This window comes from Canis lupus, chromosome X (genome assembly GCF_048164855.1).
Source record: "Canis lupus baileyi chromosome X, mCanLup2.hap1, whole genome shotgun sequence".
Lineage (NCBI taxonomy): Eukaryota > Metazoa > Chordata > Mammalia > Carnivora > Canidae > Canis > Canis lupus.
The window spans coordinates 113,146,932-113,174,819 of NC_132876.1; the positions used below are offsets into that span (position 1 = coordinate 113,146,932).

Below are 27,888 nucleotides of genomic sequence, written 5' to 3' on the forward strand. Positions count from 1 at the left end.
AGCAGGCTCCTTGCAGGGAGCCCGATGTGGGACTAGATCCCAGGTCTCCAGGATCCCGACCTGAGCTGAAGGCAGATGTGAGGTGAAGGCAGGCGCTCGACTGCTGGGCCACCCAGACATCCCATCAAATAATGGGGTTTAATCATGAAACCTTCTAGGTTGCTTGCTTGTTTCTCTGATATTCTAATCCGGATCACAGAATGGCTAAGGCAGCTTTAAGTGGAGGGCGGAGTTTGTTTTCTTTTTTCCTTTCTCTGTTTGCCTTGTATTTTCCACTCTGAAAGAACATTATGGCCTCATTTCCTGGTGACTACGATTCAAGTTGAACTCTGTGGAACAGGTATGTCACCTTGAAACTTGAAATTAGATTAAATTTTCAGTCGTCTGATTGGCAAGCCTTGGACTTAAAGAACTTGGCAACTTGCTAAATTTGCAGAAGCGTCACAGCTTAAACGTTGCGCCTCTGTTTTAGGAGTTCGGAAAACAACAATTAAATTACCTATGATGATTGATGTTAAAGTTTCCAGAGTATTTGGGGCTGATTTGTAGTTCTGTTTTCTGGTTATTGAAGTTGCATTAACTATTAGCACTTAGCACTGGATGGCGCAGTTTCTCATCACATGCTGTTCTTTCAGGGGCTCCGTAGTCACCTCTGTCTAGCAGCTGCCATACTTGACAGCACAGAGAGAGAACATTTCCATTACTGCAGAAAGTTTCATGAGATGGCACTGGTCTTTATCATTAACATTGATTTCATTAAAGGACCAGACATTAAGGCTGACCACAACCATTCCCTATGCAAGAACATGCTTTTCAAGTGAGCTTAGTATCAGACCAGCTTAGGGAGCTGAAGTGTAGGATTTCATGTCTACAAACTTAAGAAGCAAGACCGTTGTTAATCAGGAATCAACACAGACTCTATTTAGACAGGAAAGTCTTGTCAACAATGCTGTTATGGGGATAGGCTTGCTCGTGCAGATGAAAAAGGTAAACTCAGTGCAGCACATGCAAATAAAAGTGCTAGCTTGCTGTCCTTGGAGCATAAATTTATGTTGTCTTTTAGATTATGGGGGATATAATATGACCTGATATTCTGGGTTTTTTTCATTGCTTGCTCTTAAATTCAAGAGAGTGAGCTGGCTGGTGATACACAAGAGTTGGGTTTTGGTCACAGAGCAAAGAGTTAAGGTATTCAGATCAGAACAGGATCGACATAGTTCTAGAGGACATATCCTGCTAATGGAACCAGTTATCTTTGGGTAATTGTTAAAGGATTGAAAGCCTGTGCAATGGATGAAGCACACAGCCACTACAGCACTCAAAACATTTCAAAGAGATGGGCTCTGTGCATAAAAGGAATCAAGATGTACAATATAAGATAGGATAAGGAAAGAGTTACCAAAGCTAAACATATGTATACTCTATGCTCTGGAATTTCGCTCCTGGGTAAATCCTCAAGAAAAATAAAGCATATGGAAAATACATGGACAAGAATATTCATAGCAGCTTAGCTGCCTGCTGTGCATATACTTGGCTCATAATAAGTGCTCAATAAATGTGAAATTGGATTGAATCTTTAGATTTCATGTTTGGCTTCACAGATGAAGAGACACATACTAGTTGTATATATTTATTCATCAGTTTGGATTTCTAACCTACACTATGGGTTACTTTAAGCAAAGCCAATTTATTAACAATTTCCATTTCAATCTATTATTACTTTAATAAAATATCAGATTGAGCTCTTTGGGATAATTTTTTTCAAGTTTTTATTTAAATTCCAGTTAGTTAAAAAACAGTGTAATATCAGTTTCAGGTGTAGAATTTAGTGATTCATCACTTTCTATACAATAGCTGGTGCTCATCACCCTCCTTAATCGCCATCACCCATTTAACCCATCACCCCACCCACCTCCCCTCTGGTAACCATCAGTTTGTTTTCTATAGTTATGAGTCTGTTTTCTGATTTGCCCCCTTTTTTTCTCCCTATGTTCATCTGTTTTCTTTCTTAAATTCCACATATGAGTGAAATCATACGGTATTTGTCTTCTCTGACTTATTTGGCTCAGCATAATACACTCTAGCTCTATCCACATCACTGCAAATGGCAAGATTTCATTCATTTTTAAAAATATTTATTTATTTATTCATGAGAGAAAAATAGAGAGAGAGAGGCAGAGACACAGGCAGAGGGAGAAGTAGGCTCCACGCAGGAAGCCCGATGTGGGACTCGATCCCAGGTCTCCAGGATCACACCCTGGGCTGAAGGCAGCACTACACCGCTGAGCCACCCGGGCTGCCCCGATTTCATTCATTTTTTTGGCTGAGTAATATTCCATTGTCTATATATACCATATCTTCTTTATTCATCAGTCAATGGACATTTGGGCTCTTTCCATAATATGGCTGTTTTTTTTTTTTTTTTTTTTAAGATTTTATTTATTTATTCATGAAAGACACAGAGGAGAGAGAGAGGCAGAGACATAGGCAGAGGAAGAAGCAGGCTCTATGCAGGGAGCCTGATGCGGGACTCAATCCCAAGTCTCCAGGATCAGGCCCTGGGCTGAAGACAGGCACTAAACCACTGAGCCACCCAGGGATTCCTTTGGCTATTGTTGATAATGCTACAAACGTTGGTGTACACGTATGCCTTCAAATCAGTATTTTTGTATTCTTTGGGTAAATAGCTAAGAGTGCAATTGCTGAGTCATAGGGTAGTTCTATTTTTAACTTTTTGAGGACCCTCCATACTGTTTCCCACAGTGGCTGTGCCAGTTTGCATTCCCACCAACAGTGCGAGAGGGTTCCCTTTTCTCTACATCCTCACCAACACCTGTTGTTTCTTATGTTGTTAATTTTAGCCATTCTGACAGGTGTGAGGTGGTATCTTATCACAGTCTTGATTTCTATTTCCCTGATGATGAGTGATGTTGAGCATCTTTTCGTGTGCCTCTTAGCCATCTGAATTTTTCTTTGGAAAAGTGTATTCATATCTTCTGCCCATTTTCTAACTGGATTATTTGTTTTTTGGGTATTGAGTTTTATAAGTTCTTTATAGATTTTGGATACTGACCCTTTATCAGATTTATCATTTGCAAATATCTTCTCCCATTCTGAAGGTTGCCTTTTAGTTTTGTTGATTGTTTCCTTTGCTGTGCAGACTCTTTTTTTTTTTTAATTTTTATTTATTTATGATAGTCACAGAGAGAGAGAGAGAGAGAGAGAGGCAGAGACATAGGCAGAGGGAGAAGCAGGCTCCATGCACCGGGAGCCTGACGTGGGATTCGATCCTGGGTCTCCAGGATCGCGCCCTGGACCAGAGGCAGGCGCTAAACCGCTGCGCCACCCAGGGATCCCGCTGTGCCACCCAGGGATCCCTGTGCAGAATCTTTTTATCTTGAAGTCCCAATAGTTCATTTTTGCTTTTGGTTCCCTTGACCCAGGAGACATACCTAGTAAGAAGTTGTTGGGACACCTGGGTGACTCAGCGGTTGGGTGTCTGCCTTCAGCTCAGGATGTGATCCCGGAATTCTGGGATCAAGTCCCGCATCGGACTCCTGCATGGAGCCTGCTTCTCCTCCCTCTGCCTATGTCTGCCTCTCTCTCTGTGTCTCTCATGAATAAATAAATAAAATCTTTAAAAAAAAAAGAAGTTCCTATGGCCAATGTCAAAGAGGTTACTGCCTATGTTCTCCTCAGGAGTGTTGATGGTTTCCTGTCTCACATTTAGGTGTTTCATCCATTTTGAATTTAGGTTTTTTAAGATTTTTAAATCTCAAAATTAATTAATTTTTAATTAATTAATTAATTAATGAAGAGAGCACAAGCAGGAGGAGGAGCAGAGGAAAAGGGAGAGAGAGAACCTCAAGTAGACTCCATGCTGTGAAACCCAATGTAGGGCTTGATCCCATGACCCCAAAATCATAGCCCGAGCCAAAATCAAGAGTTGGATGCCCAATCCCCGAAGCCAACCAGGCCCCTCATTTTGAATTTATTTTTGTGTATGGTGTAAAAAAGTGGTCCAGTTTCATTCTTTTGCATGTTGCTGTCCAGTTTTCCCAACACCATTTGTTGAAGAGACTTTATTTCCATTGGATATTCTTTCCTGCTTTGTCGAAGACTAGTTGACCATATATGTGGATTCATTTCTGGGTTTTCTATTCTGTTTCATTGATCTATGTGTCTTGATCACTATAGCTTTGTATATAACTTGAAGTCCAGAATTGTGGTGCCTCCAGCTTTCCTTTTCTTTTTCGTGATTGCTTTGGCTATGTAGGGTTTTCTGTGGTTCCCCACAAATTTTAGGATTGTTTGGTCTAGCTCTGTGAAAAATGCTGGTGGTACTTTGACAGGGATTGCATTAAATGTGTAGATTGCTTTGGGTAGTATAGATATTTTATTTTATTTTATTTTATTTATTTTGTATAGACATTTTAATGTCTAATTGTTCTTTCAATGCTTTTCATCTCTTTGTATCTTCTTCAGTTTCTTTCATAAGAGATCCATAGTACAGATCTTTTACCTCTTTGGTTAGGTTTATTCCTAGGTATCTTACGGTTTTTGGTACAGCTGTAAATGGGATCAATTCCTTGATATCTTTTTCTTCTGCTTCTTTATTGGTGTACAGAAATGCAACAGATTTCTGTACGTTGATTTTGTATCTTGCGACTTTACTGAATTCATGTATCAGTTCTATCAATTTTTTGGTGGAGTCTTTTGGGTTTTCTAAAATGAATATCATGTCATCTGCAAATAGTGAAAGTTTGACTTCTTCCTTGCCAATTCGGATGCCTTTTATTGTCTTCTGTTGTCTGATTGCTGAGGTTAGGTAGTCCAGTATTATGTTAAGTAACAGTGGTGTGGGATTGGACATCCATGTCTTATTCCTGACTATAGAGGAAAAGCTCTCAGTTTTTTCCCCATTGAGAATGATATTAGCTGTGGGTTTTTTGTATATGGCCTTTATGATGTTGACGTATATTCCCTCTCTCCCTACTTTGCTGAGGGTTTTTATCATGAATGGAGGCTGTGCTATATCAAATGCTTTTTCTATATCATCATATGGTTCTTATCCTTTCTTTTGTCAGTGTGGTGGATCACATTGATTTGTGACTACTGAACCACTCTTACAACCCAGGAATAAATCCCACTTGATCATGGTGAATGATTCTTTTAATGTACTGTTGGATATGATTTGCCAGTATTTTGTTGAGAATTTTTGCATAAATGTTCATCAGAGATATTGGCCTGTGGTTTTCTTTTATAGTGGAGTCTTTGCCTGGTTTTGGAATCAGGGTATTGCTGGCCTCATAGAATGAATTTAGAAGTTTTCCTTCCATTTCCATTTTTTGGAATAGTTTGGGGAGGATAGGTATTAACTCTTCTTTAAATGTTTGGTAGAATTCCCCTGGGAAGCCACCTGGAACTGGACTTTTGTTTGTTGGGATATTTTTGATTACTGATTTAATTTCTTTGCTGGTTATTAGTCTGTTCAATTTTTCTATTTCTTCCTGTTTCAGTTTTGGTAGTTTATATGCTTCTAGGAATTTATCCATTTCTTCCAGATTGTCCAATGTGTTGGCATATAATTTTTCATAATATTCTCTTATAATTGTGTTTCTGTGGTGTTGGTTGTTATTTCTCTTCTCTAATTTGTGATTTTATTTATTTGAGGTTTTTTTTTCTCTTTTCTTTTCGATAAGTCTGGCTAAGGGTTAATCAATTTTATTAATTTTTTCAAAGAACCAAAAAAATAAAAAAATAAAAAAAATAAAAAAAATAAAAAAAAAAAACCAAAGAACCAGCTCCTGGTTTCATTGATATATTCTACTGTGGATTTTTGTTTCAGTATCATTTATTTGTGCTCTAATCTTTATCATTTCCCTTCTTCTGCTAGCTTTAGGCTTCATTTGTTGTTGTTTTTCTACCTCCTTTAGGTGTAAGGTTAGGTTGCTTATTTGAGATTTTTCTTGCTTCTTGAGGTAGGCTTGTATTGCTATAAACTTCCTTCTCATGACCACTTTTGCTGCATCCCAGACTTTTGGACTATCATGTTTTCATTTTTATTTGTTTTGCATGCATTTTTAAATTTCTTAATTTCCTGGTTGACTCATTCATTCTTTAGTAGGATGTATTTTTTTTTAAAGATTTTATTTATTTATTCATGAACGACACAGAGAAAGGCAGTGACACAGGCAGGGAAGGGGAGAAGCAGGCTCCATGCAGGGAGCCCGATGTAGGACTCCATCCCGGGTCTCCAGGATCACACCCTGGGCTGCAGGTGGCGCTAAACCGCGGCTGCCCAGTAGGATGTTCTTTAACCTCTATGTATTTGTGGTCTTTCCAATTTTTTTTTAAAAGATTTATCTATTTATGATAGACAGAGAGAGAGAGAGAGAGAGAGAGAGAGAGAGAGGCAGAGACACAGGAGAAGGGAGAAGCAGGCCCTTGCCGGGAGCCTGACGTGGGACTCGATCCCGGGACTCCAGGATCGTGCCCTGGGCCAAAGGCAGACGCTAAACCGCTGAGCCACCCAGGGATCCCCCTCCAATTTTTTTTCTTGTGGTTGACTTCAAGTTTTATAGTGTTGTGGTCAGAAAATATGCATGGTATGATCTCAATCTTTTTGTACTTGTTGAGGGCTGATTTGTGACCCAGTATGTGATCTGTTTTGGAGAAGGTCCCATGCGCACTTGAAAAGAATGTGTATTCTACTGTTTTAGGATAAAATGCTCTGAATATATATCTTAACTCCATCTGGTCCAGTGTATCATTCAAAGCCATTGTTTCCTTGTTGATTTTCTGCTTAGATGGTCTATTGATTGATGTAAGAGAAGTGTTAAAGTTCCCCACTATTATTGTATTATTATTAATGAGTTCCTTTATGTTTGTTATTAGTTGTGTTATATATTTGGGTGCTCCCAAGTTGGGTGCATAAATACTTAAAATTGTTGGATCTTCTTGTTGGATAGTCCTCTTTATTATGATATAGTGCCCTGCACCTCTTATTAGAGTCTTTGGTTTAAAATCTACTTTGGGGCAGCCCCGGTGGTGCAGCGGTTTAGCGCCGCCTGCAGCCCAGGGTGTGATCCTGGAGACCTGGGATCGAGTCCCAGGTCGGGCTCCCTGCATGGAGCCTGCTTCTCCCTCTGCCTGTGTCTCTGCCTCTCTCTCTCTCTGTGACTATCATAAATAAATTTAAAAAAAATTAAAAAAAAAAAAAGGAAATGCTCCAAAGGACCAATGGAGATATTGATGGCAAACGTGTTAGGAAGGAAAGGGATGTACTAGACTTAACTATAGGGTAGGGTGGGGACTTCTTTATGTTGAACCATCAGGGGAAGGCCTCTCTGATTCAAAGAAATGTTGTTTGTTTATTTATTTTTTAATTTAACTTCAAATAAGTAACGTATAGTGTATCACCCAGTTACCCCATGTTCCCATCCCCCCTTCACTCCAGCAACCCTCAGTTTGTTTCCTATGATTAAGAGTCTATTTTGGTTTGTCTCCCTCTCTGATTTTGTCTTGTTTTATTTTTCCACTCTTCTCCTATGATCTTCTGTTTTGTTTCTTAAATTCCGATTATAAGTGAGATCATATGATCACTGTCTTTCTATGATTATATTATATATTATATTATATATATATATATAAATACCACATCTTCTTTATCCATTCATTTGTTGATGGACATCTGGGCTCTTTCCATAGTTTGCTATTGTGGACATTGCTGCTATAAACTTTGGGGTGCAGGTGCCCCTTCAGATCACTATATTTGTATCCTTGGGGTAAATCTCTAATAGTGCAATTGTTGGGTCGTAGGGTAGCTCTACTGTCAAATTTTTTAAAAAGTTCCATAAAATTAACAAGTCAGGAAACGACAGATGTTTGTGAGGATGCAGAGAAAGGGGACCCTCTTACACTATTGGTGGGAATGCAAGCTGGTGTAGCTATTCTAAAAAAAAGAGACAACATTTAAGCTGAAGCTGGATTAGCCAGAAGCAGCCTTCAAGGGGAAAATGTTCCAGGAGGACATGGCTTTTGGCAGGATGTCCTCAGTGGAGGGAAGGGCTGATCTTGCTGCCAGGCAGTATGAGTGCCAGCAACACTGCTGTCAGGAGGCTGAGTGATGAGGGCTGCCTAATGAATAAGGATGTGTTTAGGATGCAGTTCAATGGCTGAGCCCTATTCTCCAGTGCTGCCATAAGGAAGCCTGCATCCTTACAAAAACAGGCTTCCCCTGTGGGAAAGGGTACCACAAAATGCAAGACAAGATTGAAAACAACTTTGTAGAGACACTGCCTCTCTCCAGCATGAGGGTGGATGGAACACACCAGCAGTTGGCAACTGCCTCAGGTTTTAACTCTTCTGCCTTAAACGGTCTTTTGGTGCCAGTGAGGGACAAAAATAAACCCTGGAGATAGCTGCTATGGGATGAATGGCATTCCCTGAAAATTCATATGCTCAAGTCCTAACCCCTGGTAGCTGAGAATGTGATTGTATTTGGAGATAGGGTCCTTAAAGAGATAATTCATCTAAGATGAGGTCATATAGGTGGGCTTTAACCCAATATGGTGTTCTTACAAGAAGAAGAGATGAGGACACAGATGTGCCCAGAGGAAAGCCCAGGTGTGACAGGAGAGGACAGCCATCCACAAGCCAAAGGAAGAAGCCTCAGAAGAAATCAGCCCTGACCACACCCTGATCTCAGGCTTCTGGCCTCCAGCACTGTGAGAAATTACATTTCTGTCATTCAAGCCACAGGGTCTGTAGTGTTTGCTACAGCAGCCCTAGCAGACTAGCCCAGTGGCAAATATCCATTTCCGGGATGGCTTCAGGGATCCAGATCTGGAATATTACTGTTTATTACTTATTTTTCCTCATTACTGATTTTATGAATATTGTAGAAAATCTGAAGACACCAAGATGTACAGAATTGAACAGTAAAAAGTAACTCACTAAAGACAATCAAATAAAGAGAATAATGAATAGTCTCGCTTTCATTCTGCCTTTTACCCAGTCCTTACTACAATATCTCTTACATCAAGCTTGAGCTCCTCCAGTGATACAGAGCTCAGGATCTCCCGAGGATGCTTTGGCATACTTGGCAACCAGTGGTTGGCATATCCTTGATCCAGGACACCCTTGACTGACTATGCAAGAGGATGTTTTTCCTGGAGAGAGGTCCTGGCTGTGTCCATGCAGGACAGGTGGGACAGCTGAACTGGTCTAGTCACCTTCACCCAAGCAGGCAGTGGGAGAGAGAGCTGGAGGGTCAGAGGGGCAGGGGCTGTGGGCCTGCAGAGAGGGCTGTGGTGTTTCCACTCCCTTCCCCACAGGACAGGACCGGGTGGGCATGGGTTCCAGCCCATATGCACCATGCAGCCAGGTGGGGTGCTGACAACTGCATCCGTTCTGATGAGCTGTGGCACTTGCCACACTAGCAATCATGCGCTTTGAGTGATACCTTTGCTTGTGTCCCCGTCTACCTCACGTCAGACAGAGAATCACTCACAGAGAGTGGAGCTGTCTGTAGAAGAGAGACTGGCATATTATTTCCCCGTCAGATGCTCCCCAACGTGCACGATGGTGAGCCCAGTGCCTGAGGGCGTAGGTACCATGAACAGAAACAGAGCCTGCCTTGTAGCTGGAGAAGTCTAAAGGTGAAAGGCTGATTCAAGCTCCAGTGACTGGGTTGAGAGAGGAGAGCTTTGCAAGTAGTCTGCCCTGCAGTGTGTTCCTGGGACCAAGTGGAGGCTGCAGGAGGGAGCTGGAGGGACCCCCTGCCTTTGGGGCTGAGAACCCACTGCAGGGAAAGGAGGAGGCGGTGACGTGAGGCTGGGAGAGCACCACTGAAGGCCTGGGAGTGGGTGGGATGGAGGGAGGTGGTGAGAGTGCATCGCCCACGTCAGGGAAGATGCAGTGTGGAGGTGCCCAGGCAGGTCCCCAGGGGCCCCACAGGTGCTTTGAATGGAGAACCTGAGGATGCCCACCACAGCAGAGGAGAGGACCCCCACAGCAGAACAGCCGGGGGGGGGGGGGGAGGGCGGTCTGCAAAGAGCCCTGGCTAAGGATAAGGAACTTTGCTGTTTCCTTCTGTAGATGCCCACAGCTCTCTCCCCTCTTCCTTGCCATTCCTAGAGGAGAGAGAATGGAGAGGGTGGGGGGAAGGAAGTGGAGACAGGCCGGGTTGGGGGGAGGAGTGAGCAGAGTAAGTAAATCAGTTGAGCACCCTGCTTAGGCTGCCACTGCTGGAGGGAGAGGAGCTGTGTGCCAGAGGCAGGAAGACAGCTTTGATCCCAGTTTCAATCCCACTGCCCTCAACTCTTTCTGAAGTCGAAGTGACTGGAAAGCTCCACCAGTTGCTGCAGATGCTGCCAAGGAGTGAAGGAGAAGGAGCTGACAGGGCAGCCCAAGGCAAAGGGGTGAGAAGCAGAAACCTCTGCGCATCGTGGTCTACTGAGGCCGGCCTGGGGAGCTGCATGGCTGTGGTTGAATGCACAGACTTGAACCTGTCCCAAAGCCTGCTGGGATCAAGGTGACAGGGAAAACCGAGCCTCACACAGCATCGCGCCCACACCGAGGAAGCCGGGCCTGGGGGCCATGATAGGAAAGTGGACCAAATGTGACAAAAACAAGACAACTCGTTCAATGTCCTTACTTAAATCTTGATATCAAGTGGTTTTCTTGCTACTACTTGGATTTAAAAAAAAAAAAAAGATTTATGTATTTCAGACAGAGACAGCAAGTGGGAAGAAGGGCAGAGGGAGAGAGAGAATCTCAGGCAGACCCTGCTGAGCATGGATCCTGACCCAAGGCTCTACTTTATGATCCTGAAATCATAACCTGAGCTTAAATTAAGAGATGGTCACTTAACCGACTTAGCCACCCAGGAGCCCCTGACTCCTGGATTTTTTTTTTAAGGAGAAAAGAAGATGTTGAAAAAATTTCAATGACAGGACAGGAAGTTCTGATTTCTTTTTTTTAAATATTTATTTATTTATTTATTTATGACAGTCACAGAGAGAGAGAGAGAGAGAGAGAGGCAGAGACACAGGCAGAGGGAGAAGCAGGCTCCATGCACCGGGAGCCTGATGTGGGATTCAATCCTGGGTCTCCAGGATCGCGCCCTGGGCCAAAGGCAGGCGCCAAACCGCTGCGCCACCCAGGGATCCCCGGAAGTTCTGATTTCTTTAGACCAGGTTACATGAAGATTTCTTATGAATTTGAAGAAGATGGCAACTAGGTGTTTTCAAGTTATTACAATAAGATTTAGGCCAGATTTAAAAATAGTTTCACAGAAATTTTTAAATGTTGAGGGTTGTTTCTAGGGAAATATAATCTAAGGGTAAAGTCTAATCTACTTCCCAAGTAAGTTGGGAAATGTACTTTGGCTTTAGGGTAATTTATACTTTTGCAAGAGAGGGAAAAGTCTTACTGAGGCATGGCTTTTTTTTTTTTTTTTTTTTCTGGGCTCCACAGTGTAGGGTATGGAACCGATTTCTTCCTCTGCCTAATTATTCAAGGATAAGTCTTGTGATCTAAAAGGGACACATGCTGTCGTGTCCACAGTAAGGGGACTAATGGTCTTGTGCTTGTAAAACAGCAGCCCAGTTCCTATTTAGTCCTTTGATTTCCAGAAACAAGAGCCTGATTCTTACCACCCCTTGGATGCAGTTGGATCCAGTGTCTGGCGCTGTTGATGAGAAATGGCAGTGGAGCCAAATTGTAGAGGATTAGTATAAATCCAGGGCCTTCTACACTTGAGGAAAGGGAGTGGACATTTTTACCTTTTCAGGGATTTGCTTGAGAAGCCATTAGGATATGTACAGATATTAGTACTTTGTAAAAGAGTTGAACAAAATGATTATTGAAACAAATTCCGATAATTCCATCAGACCCCCCTATATTTACAATCTTGAAAATGTAGGATTTCTGTTTATTTGTGCTCCTGGCATTTCATTTACTTAATTTTTTTAAATTCAAGTGAAATTGACCTACCACATTACATTAGTTTCGGGTGGACAACATAAGGAAGTGATATTTGTATAGACTGGAAAATGATCACCACAAAGTCTAGTTAACATCCATCACTATACATAATTTTAGGATTTTTATCTTATGATGAGAGCTTTGAAGATTTTAGGCATTTCAGTTTACTTAGTACATCAAAACAAACTTAACAAAGACAATTTCAGCTCAGTAGCTGCTTGTTGCTTAATTTTTCATTCCGTGTAAATCTTAGAAGACATTCAGTGTGGTCACGTTGGGTAGAAAGACCAGAGAGAAGTCACACTAGATGTACATAATCCACGAATGGGAGAAATTTATATCTTTTGGGTGCTAAGTAAATCAGTACTGAATTAGCCTGTACAATCATGCCTCATGGTACTTCCATTTCAGTACAAACTTCCCTCACATTTACACTTCCTCTGGGTCACCCCCATCTCGCTGTATTCAGGGGTGTTCTGTTGCTGGAGAGCTCGGCTGTCATTGTGTTGTCTGAATAGCTGTGTTGAGTAAACAATGATTTGGGAGAAGCAACCTCCCTCCTTTCCCCCCCTTTCCTATTTGGTCGTGGCTCAATTTACTTTCTTGGCTTGTCTCTCTTGAGATATCATAGAAACGAGGGAATTCATTTCTCCATTCCATCCATCCATCAATCCATCCATCCATCCATTTCCCAAGGCTCACTGAGTGCCCAGACAGGCCACATGGCAGGAATACAGGGGCTCCCAATGCAGCACAGACTTGGGCCTTGCTCTCATGTCCCAGGGCCCAGAGAAGGCTTGTGTTGCAGATAAACTAAAGATTTTTATTTTTTATTTTTTTATTTTTTAAAGATTATATTTATTTATTCATGATAGACGGAGAGAGAGAGAGAGAGAGAAAGGCAGAGACACAGGCAGAGGGAGAAGCAGGCTCCATGCTGGGAGCCCGACATGGGACTCGATCCTGGGACTCCAGGATTGTGCCCAGGGCCAAAGGCAGGCACTAAACTGCTGAGCCACCCAGGGATCCCCAAACTAAGGATTTTTAATAATCACCCAGGTGACTCCACAGCTGATAAAATTAAAGAGGGTATTCTTTGCTTGGAGACAATGAAGTTCATATCAGGGCAGGGATTAGAGACCCTCCTGACAAGGACTGTGGACAAGCCACATGACATCTAGAAGCCCTTTGCCCTTCCGACTGTCCTGGGTCTGTTCTCAGGTGGGGTATGGAATGTTGTGAGCCAACTGAGGCATCTCAGGAAGTATGTCTCTACTTCTTTGGTTTTGAATCTTCTGTTGACTCAAGACACTATGACCTTGGTGTTGAAGGGTCTTGGCACTACACTCCTGCACTTCTGGGAAGGGTCATGGAATCTGGAAGCCCTTGCAGTAGGAGCGCTTTTCCTCACATCCCTAACCATACCGGCTAACCTATGCTAGTTGTGAGTACCCTTTTGTGAGTGAGTGAAACATGCTTAACATCCAGGCGCTTAAACCTCAGGCCTAACTATCGGAGTACAGTGCACACAAGAAAACAGTGCCCACCCACCCATTTCTCCCCCTTCTTCTACCTCAGTAGACACTCCCCTGATGGATCTCGTGTCAATGGCCATAGAAGAGGTAGCTCTGTACCGCCTGGGTTCTGCCTCTTGTTGGTCCTCTGTTTCTCACTCCTGGGGGAGCCAAGACATCATGGTTAATTTCTCAAAGCATCATCCAGACAAGGAGGAAGCTCCAGTTCACGAGTTTCTCTGTCTTCTACAGCCTTTGCCATACAGCTGTCTCCAGAAGCAGGGTGTGCTCTCCCCTGGCCTTTCCCACAACCTCATCCTTTAGCAAGTGGGCTTACTCATGACTACTTCAACTGCCTGTATCTGAACAAAGTATAAAAGCTTCTCGACAATTCTATTTCTATGGTTGGTATTTGTTGAGCGGAAGGTTACTTCCTGTTTGGTAAAAATTCCAACATTCCTTTTACTGGAGGAGCCACCATGTAGGAGGGATACTTAATATTCTTTAGTTGAAGACCCTCAGCAACTAAAATTATTCCCCTTTCTCGCTCATGTGAATCTTGCACAAGTGATGGAAGTGGTGCTTCTTGGGCCAGGAGAACAGGGGGTGGCTCCCTGATAAATCCTTGATATGTCTGAACACGTAACAGAACAAATTTCCAAAAATTTTACATAAGTATTAAGACCACTCCTATGCTGAAGGCTATCAATATCTTGCATTTGAATGACTCTTATTTTCAAAGTACACTTGTATGTTATCTCCTTATCAATGAAGCCAGTCAAAACTATTATTAATCCATTGCCTAGTTTTATTCTTGTAGGTCATTTTACTGTACTGAGGCAGCTTTAAAACTGTTTTGCTCCTGTATTGGTGTGTGTTCAATGAGAAAAAATACATTTACGTTTACAAAAGACTTGCAGACATAACATAAAGAGATCCTGTGTACCAATGGTCCTCAACCTTGGGGGATTTCTTCCCTGCACTGCTCCCGAGGATATTTTGAACTGTCTGAGGTTCTTAGATTTTACAATTGGATGTGCTGCTGACCTGGAGCATGTAGAGGCTGGGGATGTGCTACACATCCTACAAAAGAATAGACAGCCTTCCACAAGCATGACTTCTCTAGCCTAAAATGTCAACAGTGCTCAGCTTGAGAAACTCTGCTGTAGACTCTTCACCCATTTCCCTACGGCCATTATATGAAGTGACCCTGATACATAAAAATTAAAGAACTATCATTATTTTTTTTTATTTATGATAGTCATACAGAGAGAGAGAGAGAGGCAGAGACACAGGCAGAGGGAGAAGCAGGCTCCATGCACCGGGAGCCCGACATGGGGCTCGATCCCGGGTCTCCAGGATCGCGCCCTGGGCCAAAGGCATCATTATTTCTTTTTTCAAAAAGATTTTATTTATTTACTCATGAGAGAGACAGAGAGAAGCAGAGACACAGGCAGAGGGAGAAGCAGGCTCCATGCAGGGAGCCCGATGTGGGACTCCATCCAGGGACAAAATGCCACCAGCACCCTCGTGGACACACTAGGATCTGAACCCCTTTCTAGCAACTCAGGGAGCATGAAATGCCTTGGCTCAAGTCTAGCAAATGGCAGGGAGTAAACCTCAGGACACACCCTTGATTTTTAGAGGATATTTTGTATCTAACAGCAGCTGTCTACGTTGAAAATGTTGAGCTTAGTGTTTTCGGCAACAATTTGAACCTCCTAGAAATCTTTGTATCTAGGTAGATAAAATATTTTCAATCTCTTTGCGGAGGTTGAAGTTGCCGAAAGCAGAAGTTGCCACCAATGGAAACCCTGAGGAACAGAGTTGAACTGGTAGTAAAGGATGGCATAGTTCCAAGGCGATGGGGACCCAGGAAAGTACTTGGGGCACAGTGGTGTTGGTGGAATTGTATGTGTCCCTCCTCCTCCTCCCTTATTTTTCTTTATTTTATTTATTTATTTATTATTTATTATTATTATTTATTTTTGATGGTCACACACACAGAGAGAGAGAGAGAGAGAGGCAGAGACACAGGCAGAGGGAGAAGCGGGCTCCATGCACCGGGAGCCCGACGTGGGATTCGATCCCGGGTCTCCAGGATCGCGCCCCGGGCCAAAGGCAGGCGCTAAACCGCTGCGCCACCCAGGGATCCCCCTTATTTTTCTTTATACCTCTTTATACTTCTTTGCACCTGCTAGTGTGTCCATTTATTTACTTGTTTATCTTCTGTCTCCACCTCCTTTAGAAAGCAAGCTCCATGGGAGAAGGGACTTTGCTTTGTTTACAGCATATCCTCTGACTCTCTGCAGGGGAATGCGTGAAAAACAGCTTGACTGTTTCTGCCAGTAGAGGTCACTGTCCCTCGGAGATTCTCCACCAGTGTGCCTCCCCCCCCCCACCCCCCCCCCGGAAACCCCCCACCCCCACCCCGCCCCGCCCCCTTCCTCCACCCCCCACCATCCAGCCCACCTCCCACCTCGCCCTGGCATATTTGGCAATGATTGGAGCCATAGTTGTATTTTCACCATGTGAGTATGCTGCTGGCCCCTGGGGGCTGGTGGCCAGGGATTCCGCTTAAAGCCTGCAAAGCAGGGGACAGCACCCAACAAACAACGGTTATCTGGCCCCAGATGTTGCCAGTGCCAAGGTAGAGAATTCATGGTGCAGACGAAATCCCACTACGCGTACCTTTGAAAGAAAGACAAAGACACTGTCTGATACTAAAGTTGCTTATTCTTCTTGTTAAAATAGAACAAGCACACTGTTTTCACTATGGAAACTGGGAAAATAGGGGAGAAGCAGGCCTTCCTGGTAGGTGGGGTTCCAGGGCAGGGCAGGGCAGGGCAGGGCAGGGCAGGAGGAAGGCAGAGGTTTTGGCAGCAACGGTGTGTCTTGAGCGTGGGCCCTGCAGGATCAGCAGAGGCGGGTCTGGGGGCCTGGGCAGAGGCGCAGGCTGCGGTGGTGAGGGCTGGCTGGTGGTGTCGGTGCCTCGCGTAGGCGCGGGGGGCAGCAGGGTCAAAGCACGGCGGGTTTGAGTGTCAGGAGGTGGCGGCGGCGGCGGGACTCTGGCTCGGGACACAGGGGGGGCCCCGGGCTGCGGGTGTCGCGGCAGCAGGTCAGGCAGGCCCCCCAGGTGGGTGGGTGTTCCGCTAGACAGGCGGGGGCCAGGAGCAGAAGCCTCTTCTCAGAGGCCCAGGCCTGGGCACGAAGATCGGGACCACTCCGTCTCTCCAGACGGGCCTGAAGGCAGACGTCCTGGCCTCTGCATTCAGCTTGCGCCTCTTGGCGTGGGGGGCTTCAAACCAGAGCGGCCTGTGGGTCCTCTTCTTTCCTCTGCTGCGTCGGCTGGGGGCCCTGAGCGGGCTCTCCTCGGCGCGGGGGTCCGGGTGCTCCCGGTCGGCTGGAGCCCCGGAGACGCTGCCGCCTCTGCTCTCGGGAGAAGGGACGTTGACGGTCACCACGTTCCAGATGTTCAGGAGGCTCTGGGCTTTGCAGAGCCAGGGCTTGGCCCACGTCTTGCGAGGCGAATCCCGGTCGGTGAGGATCTCGAGGGGCGGCCTGCTGTGGAAGCGCCTCCAGGGCTTGGGGACCACGACGCCCTGGGCCCGGGCGCGGCCCCAGCGGGGCGGCAGGGTGGGCAGCGGCCTGCGGCGGCCCCACAGCTCGCGGTAGAAGGAGAGCACTTGGCCCTGACCCAGGCCCAGCGGGCGGTGGGCGGGCCCGGGCCCGGGCTGCGCGGCGGGGCGCGTCCAAGCGGGGCGCGGCCGCGCGTCCTTCGTGGTGCCCAGGTACGAGCTCAGGTAGCTGCCCATGACCGCGGGCCGGCGCGCTCCGGCCTCGCCTCTGCCGCGGGAAGTCGCTCCCGCAGGCGCCCCCCGCGTCCGTGTCCGCGTCCGTGTCCGCGTCCGCGTCCGCAGCCGCGAGGCGCGCAGGCCCAGGGCGACCGTTGACAGACGTCCCTCGTGGGAACCCCGCGTCACGGGTCACGGGTCCTGCGCGAGCTGGGCCAGCGCCTGGCGGGCGCGGCAACTGCCGGGGGCGCCGCGTGCTCTCGAGGCCGGGCACCCCCGCCGCCCCCCCCGCCCCAGCTCCCCACGCAGGCCCGCGGCGCCGGGCCTAGGCAGCGCGCCCAGGAGGCCTTTGGCTTCGGCCCGGACATTTGCACGGACGAAATGCACTCATTTCCGTCAGGTCCTCACAGTGGCAGAACGTGCGCACAACGGCACTCGGTTTCCTTACTGCAAAAATGCACGGAGGGCACTTGGACGCTCTTTTAAAGAAAGAGGAGCTTATGTTTACCCCTAAAGGGCACGTGCGCTTCCGTCTTCCAGGCTGCTTGCTAATGCCCCCTTGTTTTGCAATTTTGCTCTCGAGGAAATGGTGACGGCCCTTCAGGATTTATGCTTTAGCCCCAACAACGTTCATTTATGTGGACTCTCCTATAATTTTCAGCCTTCTTACAGTCCTAGAAAGTGTTTTCTGTGTATCCAAATGATTTTCCTTTTTCATTTCTATGGATAATGATAGAGTAGAGTCATATTTTCCATTAGTACTTGAAAACATGTGACATCCACAAGTGTTCAAGGGCTGCTGGGTAACTGATTTTAGTCCTTACGTTTAAAGTCTGTTTAAGTTGGTGTGAATCAATCTCTTTTTGTGAAAAATTCCCTCAAAAGCCCATGCAGAATGCATCTGTTGGGCTGGCTCCAATGATCGGATGAGAGATATAAAGGAGAAGCCAATGATAAGCCCAAAAACAGGCAACAGATTCTATCCAGAGCTGAGCGGGATGGACAGCTCAATGTTGAGGATGCTAAATATCGCTTAATGAAGACATTCTTGAGGTTTTCCCTTTTTTTTAAACTAGTTTTACAGGTAGAGTTTAGTGATTCATCAGTTGCATATAACATTTAGTGCTTATTACATTTAGTGCCCTCCTTAATGTTCATCACCCAGTTACCCATCCTACCCCTCCTCCAGCAACCCCAGTTTGTTTCTTAGAGTTAAGAGTCTCTTATGGGGGGTGGGGGCTGGGTGCCTCAGCCAGTAAAGCACCTGCCTTCGGGTCATGATCCTGGGTCCTGGGATTGATCCCCATGAGCCCCAAGTTGTTCGGCTTCCTGCTCAGTGGGGAGTCTCCTTCTTCTGCTTCTCCCCCTGCCCATGTTCTTTCTCTCAAATAAATAATTTTTTTTTAAAAGTCTCCTATGGTTTGTGTCCCTTTCTGATTTCATCTTATTTTCTCTTTCTTCCTTTGTGATCCTGTTTTGTTTCTTAAATTCCACTTATGAGTGAAATCATGTAATTGTCTCTCTGTGACTTTCTTTGCTCTGTGTAATAACCTCCAGTTCCATCCATGTTGTTCCAAGTGGCAAGATTTCATTTTTTGATGGCTGAGTAATATTCCATTGTATGTGTGTATGTATAGTGTATATATATACACAGACACATATATACTATGTCTTCTTTATCTATCCATTGATGGACATCTGGGCTCTTTACTTATTTTGGCTACTGTGGACTTTGCTTCTACAAACATTTGGGTGCAGGTGCCCCTTCAGAGAGATACCAAATGTTTTGGGATTCAGGGGTGTGGTTATCTGATGGGTAGCATTCTCCACTCACCACTGAAATGGGGGGGGGCAATTTTTTATTTAAGGAATGATCCCCAGGTAGATGATTTTTAAAAGAGAAATTCTTATGATAGAAATAACTCTTCATAGATACCTATCTCTTCAGGTGGTCATAGCATGAGATTGGACAGTCTAATCCCATTGTGTGTGGATTTCTTATAATGTATTTTTCTTTCAAATGTCCTCAGGAGTTTTCCTATCTGCAGCACAACAGAGTGTCATTCTGGTTTGTAAGTAAAGAATCCTCCAACAAATCAGTTTTCTGCTGGTGAGCTATAGGGAATAAGAAGTGAATCACCCCTACCTATGCTTTTACTGGTAAACCAATGTGTTAATTAAAAGCCATTTTCACACTGAAGAGGTTTCTTTCACACACTAAGCGGTAAAGGATTTCATTTATTAGTTGATATTAAAGATTAGTACATATTAGTGGTGCTCAAGCAGGGGTGAGCTTGCAGTAGACATCAGAGAATGTATGGAGGTATTTTTGGTTGTCACTCTTTGGGGTACTACTGGCATCCAGTGGGTAGAGGCCAGGGATATTGCTAAACATCCTATAATACACAGGACAGTATCTCACAATGTAACTACTGATATATTTATGATGACCACATGAAACTTATGGAGAATAAACAACTCATGGAAAATTACAACTTAAGAACGGACATCAAAGGTGTCTTTGGGATATTTTTCTATTCAATACCATAGTATGCATTTTATTTGAAATAGTTTTTGTGTCCCTTAGGAATATTTGACAGTTTTAACATTTCAAGTTCATCCGAAGGTATTTTAGTTTATTAGTTTCCATTATAAGTAGGGTTCTTCTGTTATATCTTGTGATTGACTGTTACAGGAATTGAGGTCTATAAATTAGTACAGTACTCCAATAATGTTCCTCTCATTTCTTTTTTTTTTTTAAGATTTTATTTATTTATTTGACAGAGAGAGAGTACAAACGGGGGGGGGGGAGCGGCAAGCAGAGAGGAAGAAGCAGGTTCCCACTGAGCAGGGAGCCGATGTGGGGCTCCAGCCCAGGACCTCAGGATAATGACCTGAGCCAAAGGCAGACACACGTAACCAACTGAACCACCCGGGGAACCCTCCTTTATCTTACTTTGCCTAACTTTATTGGCTGCTACCAGAATTTAATCAATTTAATATTTAGTATAATAATTATAGTGGAGTTAGTAGATATCCTTTCCATACCAGTCATACTCTACTTCTGAGCCCAGATTAATCGACATTATTAACTTAGGGAATTCTCATTTGTTTTATTAAAAAATTTTACAAGACATACATGATGATGCCACCTGGGTGGCTCAGTTGGTTGAGCATCTGATTTGGGCTTTGGTCATGATCTCGGGTCCTGGGATTGAGCCCTGTGTTGAAGGCAGACACTTAACCAACTGAGCTACCCAGGAACCCCTAAATGAATACAACCTTTTAAAAAATACATGATGAATTATCAAATATATTTTAGGAATTTATGAAAATATGAGTTTTCCCTTTAGCTTTGCGGATGGGATGTAATCTATTGATCATAAGTGTATGATTCCTAATACTGAATGATCCTTATAACTAGAAAAAATCCTATGTGGACAAATCCTACTAGAAAAAAATCCTACCTAATATACTGGTGGATTCTAACATTTTATTTAGTTTTTTTCCTAAATATTCTTGACAGATATTACTTTAGGGGCTTAGTATTTACTTTTTGGGGAGTGCCAATCTTTGGTGGGTTTTGGTTTCATTGTTGTCTTGGCTTCATAAAAAAGAACTTGGAAGCTTCTGTTCTTGTAAAAATTTTTTTAATCAGAATTCCAAAAAAAAAAAAAAAACAAGTAAAAGCAATTATTATTACAGTTAGTTCATTTTTGAATTAAACATTTTGTGAGTTGACATAGTAACCACCACTGAAACTCTCATTTCTTTTCTTCTTTTTAAGATTTTATTTATTTTTTCATGAGAGATACACAGAGAGAGAGAGAGGCAGAGACACAGAGGGAGAAGTAGGCTCCCTGCGGGGAGCCTGATGTTACTCGACCCCAGGACCCCGGGACCATGATCCAAGCCAAAGGCAGATGCTCAACCACTGAGCCACCCAGGTGCCCCTAAACTTTCATTTCTAAATGAAGAACAATTACCAAGTAAAAACCTCTGACTTAGAATAAAATTTCTGTATTTTTGGGCTCTGTCTTTACCTTGAAATTTCACAGTAAGTTCTCTTAAGAAAATTAAGGTTTTTGCATCAATACAGAGAATAAACTCTGAATTATATTTGCCAGAGGGGGGACACCTGGGTGGCTCAGCGATTGAGCATCTGCCTTTGGCCCAGGGTGTGATCCTGGAGTCCCGGGATCGAGTCCCACATCGGGCTCCCTGCACGGAGCCTGCTTCTCTCTGCCTATGTCTCTACCTTTCTCTGTGTGTGTCTCTCATGAATAAATAAATAAAATATAAAAAAAAAAGATATTTGCCAGAGGGGAGGGAATATCAGGGATGGGGGGGATGAGAAAAACGGGTGAAGAGGAGTGGGAGGTACAGGCTTCCAGTAATGAAATTAATAAGTCATGAGGATGAAAGGTAAAAAGCACAGAGAATATAGTCAGTGGTATTGTAATAGACTTGTATGGTGACAGATGGTAGCTACACTTGTGGTGAACACAGCATAACATATGGATTGTCAAATCACCATGTTGTACACCTGAAACTAATATAACATTGTGTATAACCTACACTTTAATAATAAATGAATAAAGAAATATCAAAGGGTTTCCAGCCTTCATTTTTTCCATGTAAAGGTCTTAATTTTCAGAGATTCTGCACAATGCATATACAGTAAAACACGTTACTATAAAATGAGAGCAAAAAGCTTATGTTCCTCTATGTGTTAACTCCTCTCTGGTTAATTTGAAGTATTTCCAATTTCATGTCCAAACTGAGACAATGTTATAGCACATCTTAATAAAAATGTATAAGCATTACAAGATGTTAACAACTGATGCCAAAGTTGGAGCCCAGCCTTGTTTTAAAGGGACAGACTAGCATTTCCTCATACAGAAATGTGGAAAGAACATACCTGATCATGATCAACCTCTACGGGCTGCTTCTTAATGATCCAGGTGACAGACTCAGAGAGTGGAGGGGTAGTCAGGGACCCCGAGTAGGTCCAGTAATCTGGGCAGGCAGGCATCAGGCAGGAAGGATCGAATGACCCAAATTCCACAAGGGTGTCCTGGCCAAGAGAAGGGGTCACCGAAACTATCATTCAGCGTGAAAACCACTCAGGAATTGCAAGACAAGACCCTGATTCCTGGGGAGTCTGGGGACCAGCACTGGTCCAGAGGAGTTGCAGGTACCTCTGGGTGCCTAAGGACAGAATCACACCCATGCTTTGTTCTTACATATAATCCACTGTGCAAGGTTCTCTTTTTTAAAAAAGAGACATAACAGATTTTAATTGAGACATAATTGACAACAGTATAGTCCTGACAGTCCTCCACGGGAACACGGCAAAAACCACCTTCTCTGCCCAGTCTAGTGAGTTTGCTGCAGGTGGTCTGCTCTGACCTCTTTGGGAGGCATCAGGTGGTAGCTGGTGCATGAACAAGGAGGCTCCTCTTTTCCAAGAAAAAGGAATAGAGTTCTCCTTTCTAAAACACAATGCAAATTCAGGGGAGCCAGGCCCCTGGGAGGAAAGGGGAGACAGAGAGAAGGGAGGAAAAAGAGGGAGGTGGAGGGGAAGAGGGAAAGAGGTAGTGGGGAGACAGCCAGGTGGGTGGAGGTGGGGAGAGAGAGAGAAGATGTGGACCCCCAGGGAACAGCCCCTTTGGGATCCTGAATACTGGACAGTTAACCCTGGGGCCTGCACAAAGGTAGATCCTGAAGGATATGGTAACTGTTCTTTACAGCTAGCCAAGCCAAGGTTCTGTCAGACTCTTCTCTGCCCCCTGCCTGTGAGAGGGCAGGTAGAGTCAACAGGGCTGCTCTGGGTGCTTCCACCGGGACTCAGAAGGAGCAGAGGAGGGGACAGCGCTGTGTTCCCGAGTCCCTGAGCGCTGGGGCATGGCAGCAAAACCAGAGGTCAGTGCCCACCAACAGAATCACTTCTGTGGCCTTCAAGGTGTCCCAGGACCAGGGGCTCAACACATGCATCTTAAGTGGCAAATTGTCTTCTGGGGCAACTTTCAAAGTGCCTTGTCAACGTCTCCACTCTGAGATCAAATGTAAGGTGTGTTTCAAGTGATTTAGGGAAAATAGTATTACCTTATGCTTGACTGCACCGTATCCATCAATTTCTGTAGCTCTCTGTGATATGTAGCTATAGAACAATAAATGAGAAAATATTTTTAAAAATGAGATCTTACTCTAGTATTGTTATAGAATGTGAATTTGAATCAGATACTTGGTGATTACCTACAAACAATTTACAGTACTCAAACTTCACTTAGGCTGAAAATTTTGGATGTCACAAACATCACTGAATGAAAGCATATATGCAACAAATGGGCAGGCTGTCTGCGGCCAGGCTCAAGCCCACAGGGTGCAGGGAAAGGTGGCCCTGCTGTTAGCCTTGCCCTCTGAGCCTCCCTGGCGCTTGGCCTCCAGGGGTGCTGGTGGCTGAAGCTCTCCCAGCCAGCCCATGGTGTGGCCCAGCTCTCAGCTCCCGCCCAAGTCCTCAAGTACTCATTCGGGGTGCCTCAGTGTTATAACAATGTGTTCCAGTTTCTGTTCGGTGCTTTGACATCTGAAGCCTTTCTGACACAAGAGGGGTTGTCCCTCCCAGGGCTAGCTAATTCCAAGAGAGAACAAACACCTGGGAGAGTGCCCTTCATAAGGAAACCAACCAATCCAGAGCCCAACCACCTCCTTTATAGGGTTCTTACATGCTGAGTCACTAGTCCTGTGCCCTAACCTCCCCAGGACTAGGTAGCAGACAACTAGGGACAACCTCTATACCCTAGAGCCTAATGAAATTATTCAAAGCGGCCAATCTTCAGTCCACTTACACTATCTTATGCATCCCTTCCCCCAGAAACCAAAACAGGCTCTCATCCACGATTTCTCCTCCTTCCCTTTGCCTCCTGGCCATCCCTGGTGCTTCCCCAGGTGGCCTGCCTTCTGGTTTTAGGGACTGTAGGATAAAATGCTTCTTTCATGACAGTCATTTCCATGTCTGTATGTTTTACCCTACCTGATTAAAACAAATCTTGGGTACCCTTAAAACACTCAGACTCCAGAGCTTGCAGGAGGCTGCACCTGCTGAGCCTGCAGGAGCTCAGAGGCTCTGCACAGAGTGTGGTCCACAGATTTTCAATCCAGTTCTCCATCTGTCAGCGCTGTGACCTGGCAGGAAAGCACTTAACTTCACTCAGCTTTGCTTCATCTGAAAAATGCAGATGATAGTATCATCATCAAAGACCTCTGGGGAAGTTAAATGAAGCACTTAGCAAATATATAGTCACATGGCACTCATAAATATTAGTTTCTTTCCAGATCACTTCCCAAAGCTGTTTGACTTTATGTTCTTATGCCATTTAGAATATATTAACAGATCTCACATTTTAACCATTATTTATTTAGCATTATCTGCCTTTATCCCTTTGTAACAGTGCCTACAAACAGAAAAGTAATGTAAACTACAAAGGTAATTTTCAAGTTTCTAGGAGCCATATCTAAAAAGTTTAAAGGGGCACCTGGGGGGCCCAGTTAGTTGAGTGGCTGCCTTTGGCTCAGGTTGTGATCCCAGGGTCCTTGGATTGAGCCCTGTGGCAGGCTCCCTGCTTGGTGGGGAGTCTGCTTCTCTTTTTCCTCCATTTGTGTGCTCTCTCTCTCTCTCTCAATAAATAAAATCTTAAAAAAAAAAAGTTTAAAAAAAGGTGAAATTACTTCTGATAACATTTTATTTTGCCAAATACATTGAAAAGATTGTCAGTGTAATCAATACGAAAAATTACTGACTTTCCATTTTTTTCCACAATAAGTCTTAAAAATCTGTTATGTATTTTACACACAATGCATCAAATTAGATGTTAAATTTTCATCAGAAATACTTGATTTGGGAGCACCTGGGTGGTTCAGTCAGTTAAGCATCTACCTTTGGCTCAAGTCATGATCTCAGGGTCCTGGGATTGAGTCCTGCTTCGGGCTCCCTGTTCAGCAAGGAGCCTGCTTCTCCTTCCCCACCCCCCCACCCTCCACTTGTGCTCTCTTTCTCGCTCTCAAATAAATAAATAAATAAATAAATAAATAAATAAATAAATAAATAAAATATTAAAAACAAAACAAAGAACTACTTGATTCAGATTTTACTTGAAAATATAGATGCATATACTCAAGTTGTTCCAAACATTCCAAAAGTTTTCAACAACTGAATTTAGTAACAGTTTTTAAATTTAATTAAAATAAAATTTAAAAAAATCCATTTCCTCAATTACACTAGCCACATTTTAAGCTTAATAGCCATACATGCCTTATGGATACGATATCGGACAGCACAGTTTTTTTATATCATTTGAAATGTTATTTGTAACGATTTTGTATTTTAAGCATTGCTTATCTTACCAGTGTACTGATCCCAATATTCTTAAGTAACAATATCATAATGTTCAATCTTTCCGTTCTAGAATACAACACATCATTTAAAGTTGGTAAGATTTTTTTACCTTTAAAAATATTTCTATTATAGGGGCATCTGGGTGGCTCAGTTGGTTAAGTGTCCAACTCTTGATTTTGGCTCAGGTCATGATCTCAGCATCATGAAATTAAGCCCTACATTGGGCTCTGCACTCAGCAGGGAGTCTGCTTGTTCCTCTCCCTCTGCTCCTGCCCTTGCTTGTGCTCTCTCTCTCTCAAATAAATAGATAAAATTTTAAAAATAAAAAAATTCCTATCAGAGCCAAACCATCTTCCTCTAGTTGCTGTATCCTCAAAGCTTTGAAATTTGACTGCATTATGAAACAGCAAGTGCAGCTGAAACACTATTAAAAGAAAGATTAATGCCCGACCCTACAGGATTGCTTCAAAAGAAATCAACAGCCTTATTCAACCTACAATATTTAAACGTTTCCTCACCCAAAATAAAGCCACTGGGAAAAGCATATGATAATTTTTTTAAGATTTTATTTATTTATTCATGAGAGACACAGAGAGAGGCAGAGACATAGGCAGAAGGAGAAGCAGGCTCCCTGTGGGGAGCCTGATGTGGGACTCGATCCCAGGGCCCTGGGATCACGACCTGAGTCAAAGGCAGGTACTCAACCACTGAGCCACCCAGGCACCCCAGCATATGACAATCTGATACAAAATGAGACAGAAATAAAGAAAAGGAAGCAATTTATGCAGGAGCAACAATTAATATTACTTTGAAATAAAGGGATTTATTTGATGAGAAAAATAGTATTTACATAGAAAAGTGGATAATATTTCAGTGAGGGATCAACATTTGTTCAATTCCCATGTTGATTTGCCAGAAACACTAAAGTCCAAGATCCATTGGCTTATCAAAAGTAGTAAAGATGCTTATCTTGAGAGAAGCAGATTCTCCCCATGGAAATTAAATAGGAGTTAAAGACACAATTCTTTGATGGATAACCACTCAAAATGTATTTCTATTTTTAATGTAATATTTAAAATTAAATTAGGGGAGAAGTTGTAAAATATATATATTTGTTATTTCCTTACATGCTCCCTATACTTCCCTACAAATTATTCCTCATCCATGATTCATGACCTTTCTAGCATCAGCATCCCCCCCAGCCTCCCAAGTGAGACGACGACTCAAGTATGTGGCTAACTTTGCCTTCTCCCTTGAAGAGGAGTCTGTCTCCAGGTCCTGATGCTTTTTATGGAAAACAAGATGGAGTCAGTCAAGTCAAGCAGGGGCCTGTGTCAAGCAATGATGGGAGCAGTTAAGGGCAGTGCAGCGACCAGACAGCACCGAGACCAGCACCAGCTGACAACACCCCAGAACCAATACCAAGCAGAAGCAGAGGAGGTCTGCAGGGGCCCAGAACTGGTGATTAAATCCCTTTAGCAAGAGAGGACTTCTGCAGCAACATCAGACTCCTGAGAATGACCCCTCTGTGTCTGAGCAATCGGAAAAGGCAGCCACTGCCAAGGGCTGTGCCCGATGTGTCCCCCAACAGAACTGAGCCCCTCCACCGGACCCATCGACGCCCCAGCTCAGGGGTGCGCCCACAGCCCGACTTCGTGTTTGGCCCAGGAATTTCCTGCTCCCACCCCTCCTGTGGTTTACTGTGTGGCTTGTCTTCTGTCCTGCTCTGCGCACGTGTAAGAAGCCAAGCTAGCCACGTGGTGGGGTGTCCTGGAGTGTGGACTCCTCACCCGCTTCACAATCACGTTACCCTTGCTCGGTGACCGACACCATGGAAAGAGACCGCCCGCAGGTGCACCTTCCGAGTGTGCTCAGGACACCTTTATTTTAGAAATGCCTTTTAAAAACATGCTTTCTCTCTACTTCAATTGTTACAGGTTTCATTTAAGCTCCCACCATCTCATGCTTGGATTAATCTGACCTCGTGGACCGGCACTACTGACTGGGTTAATCTCAAAAAATAAAGCAATTTACTATTTAAATGAAACCATGCAAATAAATAAATAAATGAAACCATGCTGTGCCACACTGTCGCGTAAAAATAACCAGTACTGATGAACCTATCTCCCATCTACCCCCCAAGCTTCAATGATCATCATTCTTCTTCCTGTCTCTCCCTAAAATACACAGT

The 27,888-nt window shown here is 44.0% G+C and overlaps 2 protein-coding genes and 1 long non-coding RNA gene across 7 annotated transcripts in view; 1 reads left to right on the plus strand and 2 right to left on the minus strand.

Annotated features, from left to right (window-relative positions):
* On the plus strand, positions 1 to 27,783 carry LOC140627653 (uncharacterized). The gene is made up of 2 exons (XR_012026294.1): positions 1 to 340; positions 26,882 to 27,783. It is a non-coding gene; the product is annotated as an uncharacterized lncRNA (long non-coding RNA).
* Positions 1 to 27,888, minus strand: part of CA5B (carbonic anhydrase 5B) — a 133,740-nt gene that overhangs the window by 87,546 nt on the left and 18,306 nt on the right. For 4 of the 5 annotated variants that reach the window (XM_072816079.1, XM_072816084.1, XM_072816080.1 and 1 more), the window contains exons 3-5: positions 24,336 to 24,527; positions 23,408 to 23,462; positions 22,221 to 22,376 (exon numbers count right to left, since the gene is read on the minus strand). In XM_072816079.1, coding sequence (XP_072672180.1) covers positions 22,221 to 22,334 — 114 coding nt within the window. In that variant the 5' untranslated portion in view covers positions 22,335 to 22,376; positions 23,408 to 23,462; positions 24,336 to 24,527. Of the gene's footprint in view, positions 1 to 22,220; positions 22,377 to 23,407; positions 23,463 to 24,335; positions 24,528 to 27,888 lie in introns of those variants that run through there. The other variant, XM_072816081.1, reaches the window with a different exon arrangement.
* POM121L12 (POM121 transmembrane nucleoporin like 12) lies at positions 16,224 to 17,489 on the minus strand. The gene has a single exon (XM_072817540.1). It carries the CDS (start codon positions 17,318 to 17,320, stop codon positions 16,658 to 16,660), a length of 663 nt encoding a protein of 220 aa, XP_072673641.1. The 5' UTR covers positions 17,321 to 17,489; the 3' UTR covers positions 16,224 to 16,657.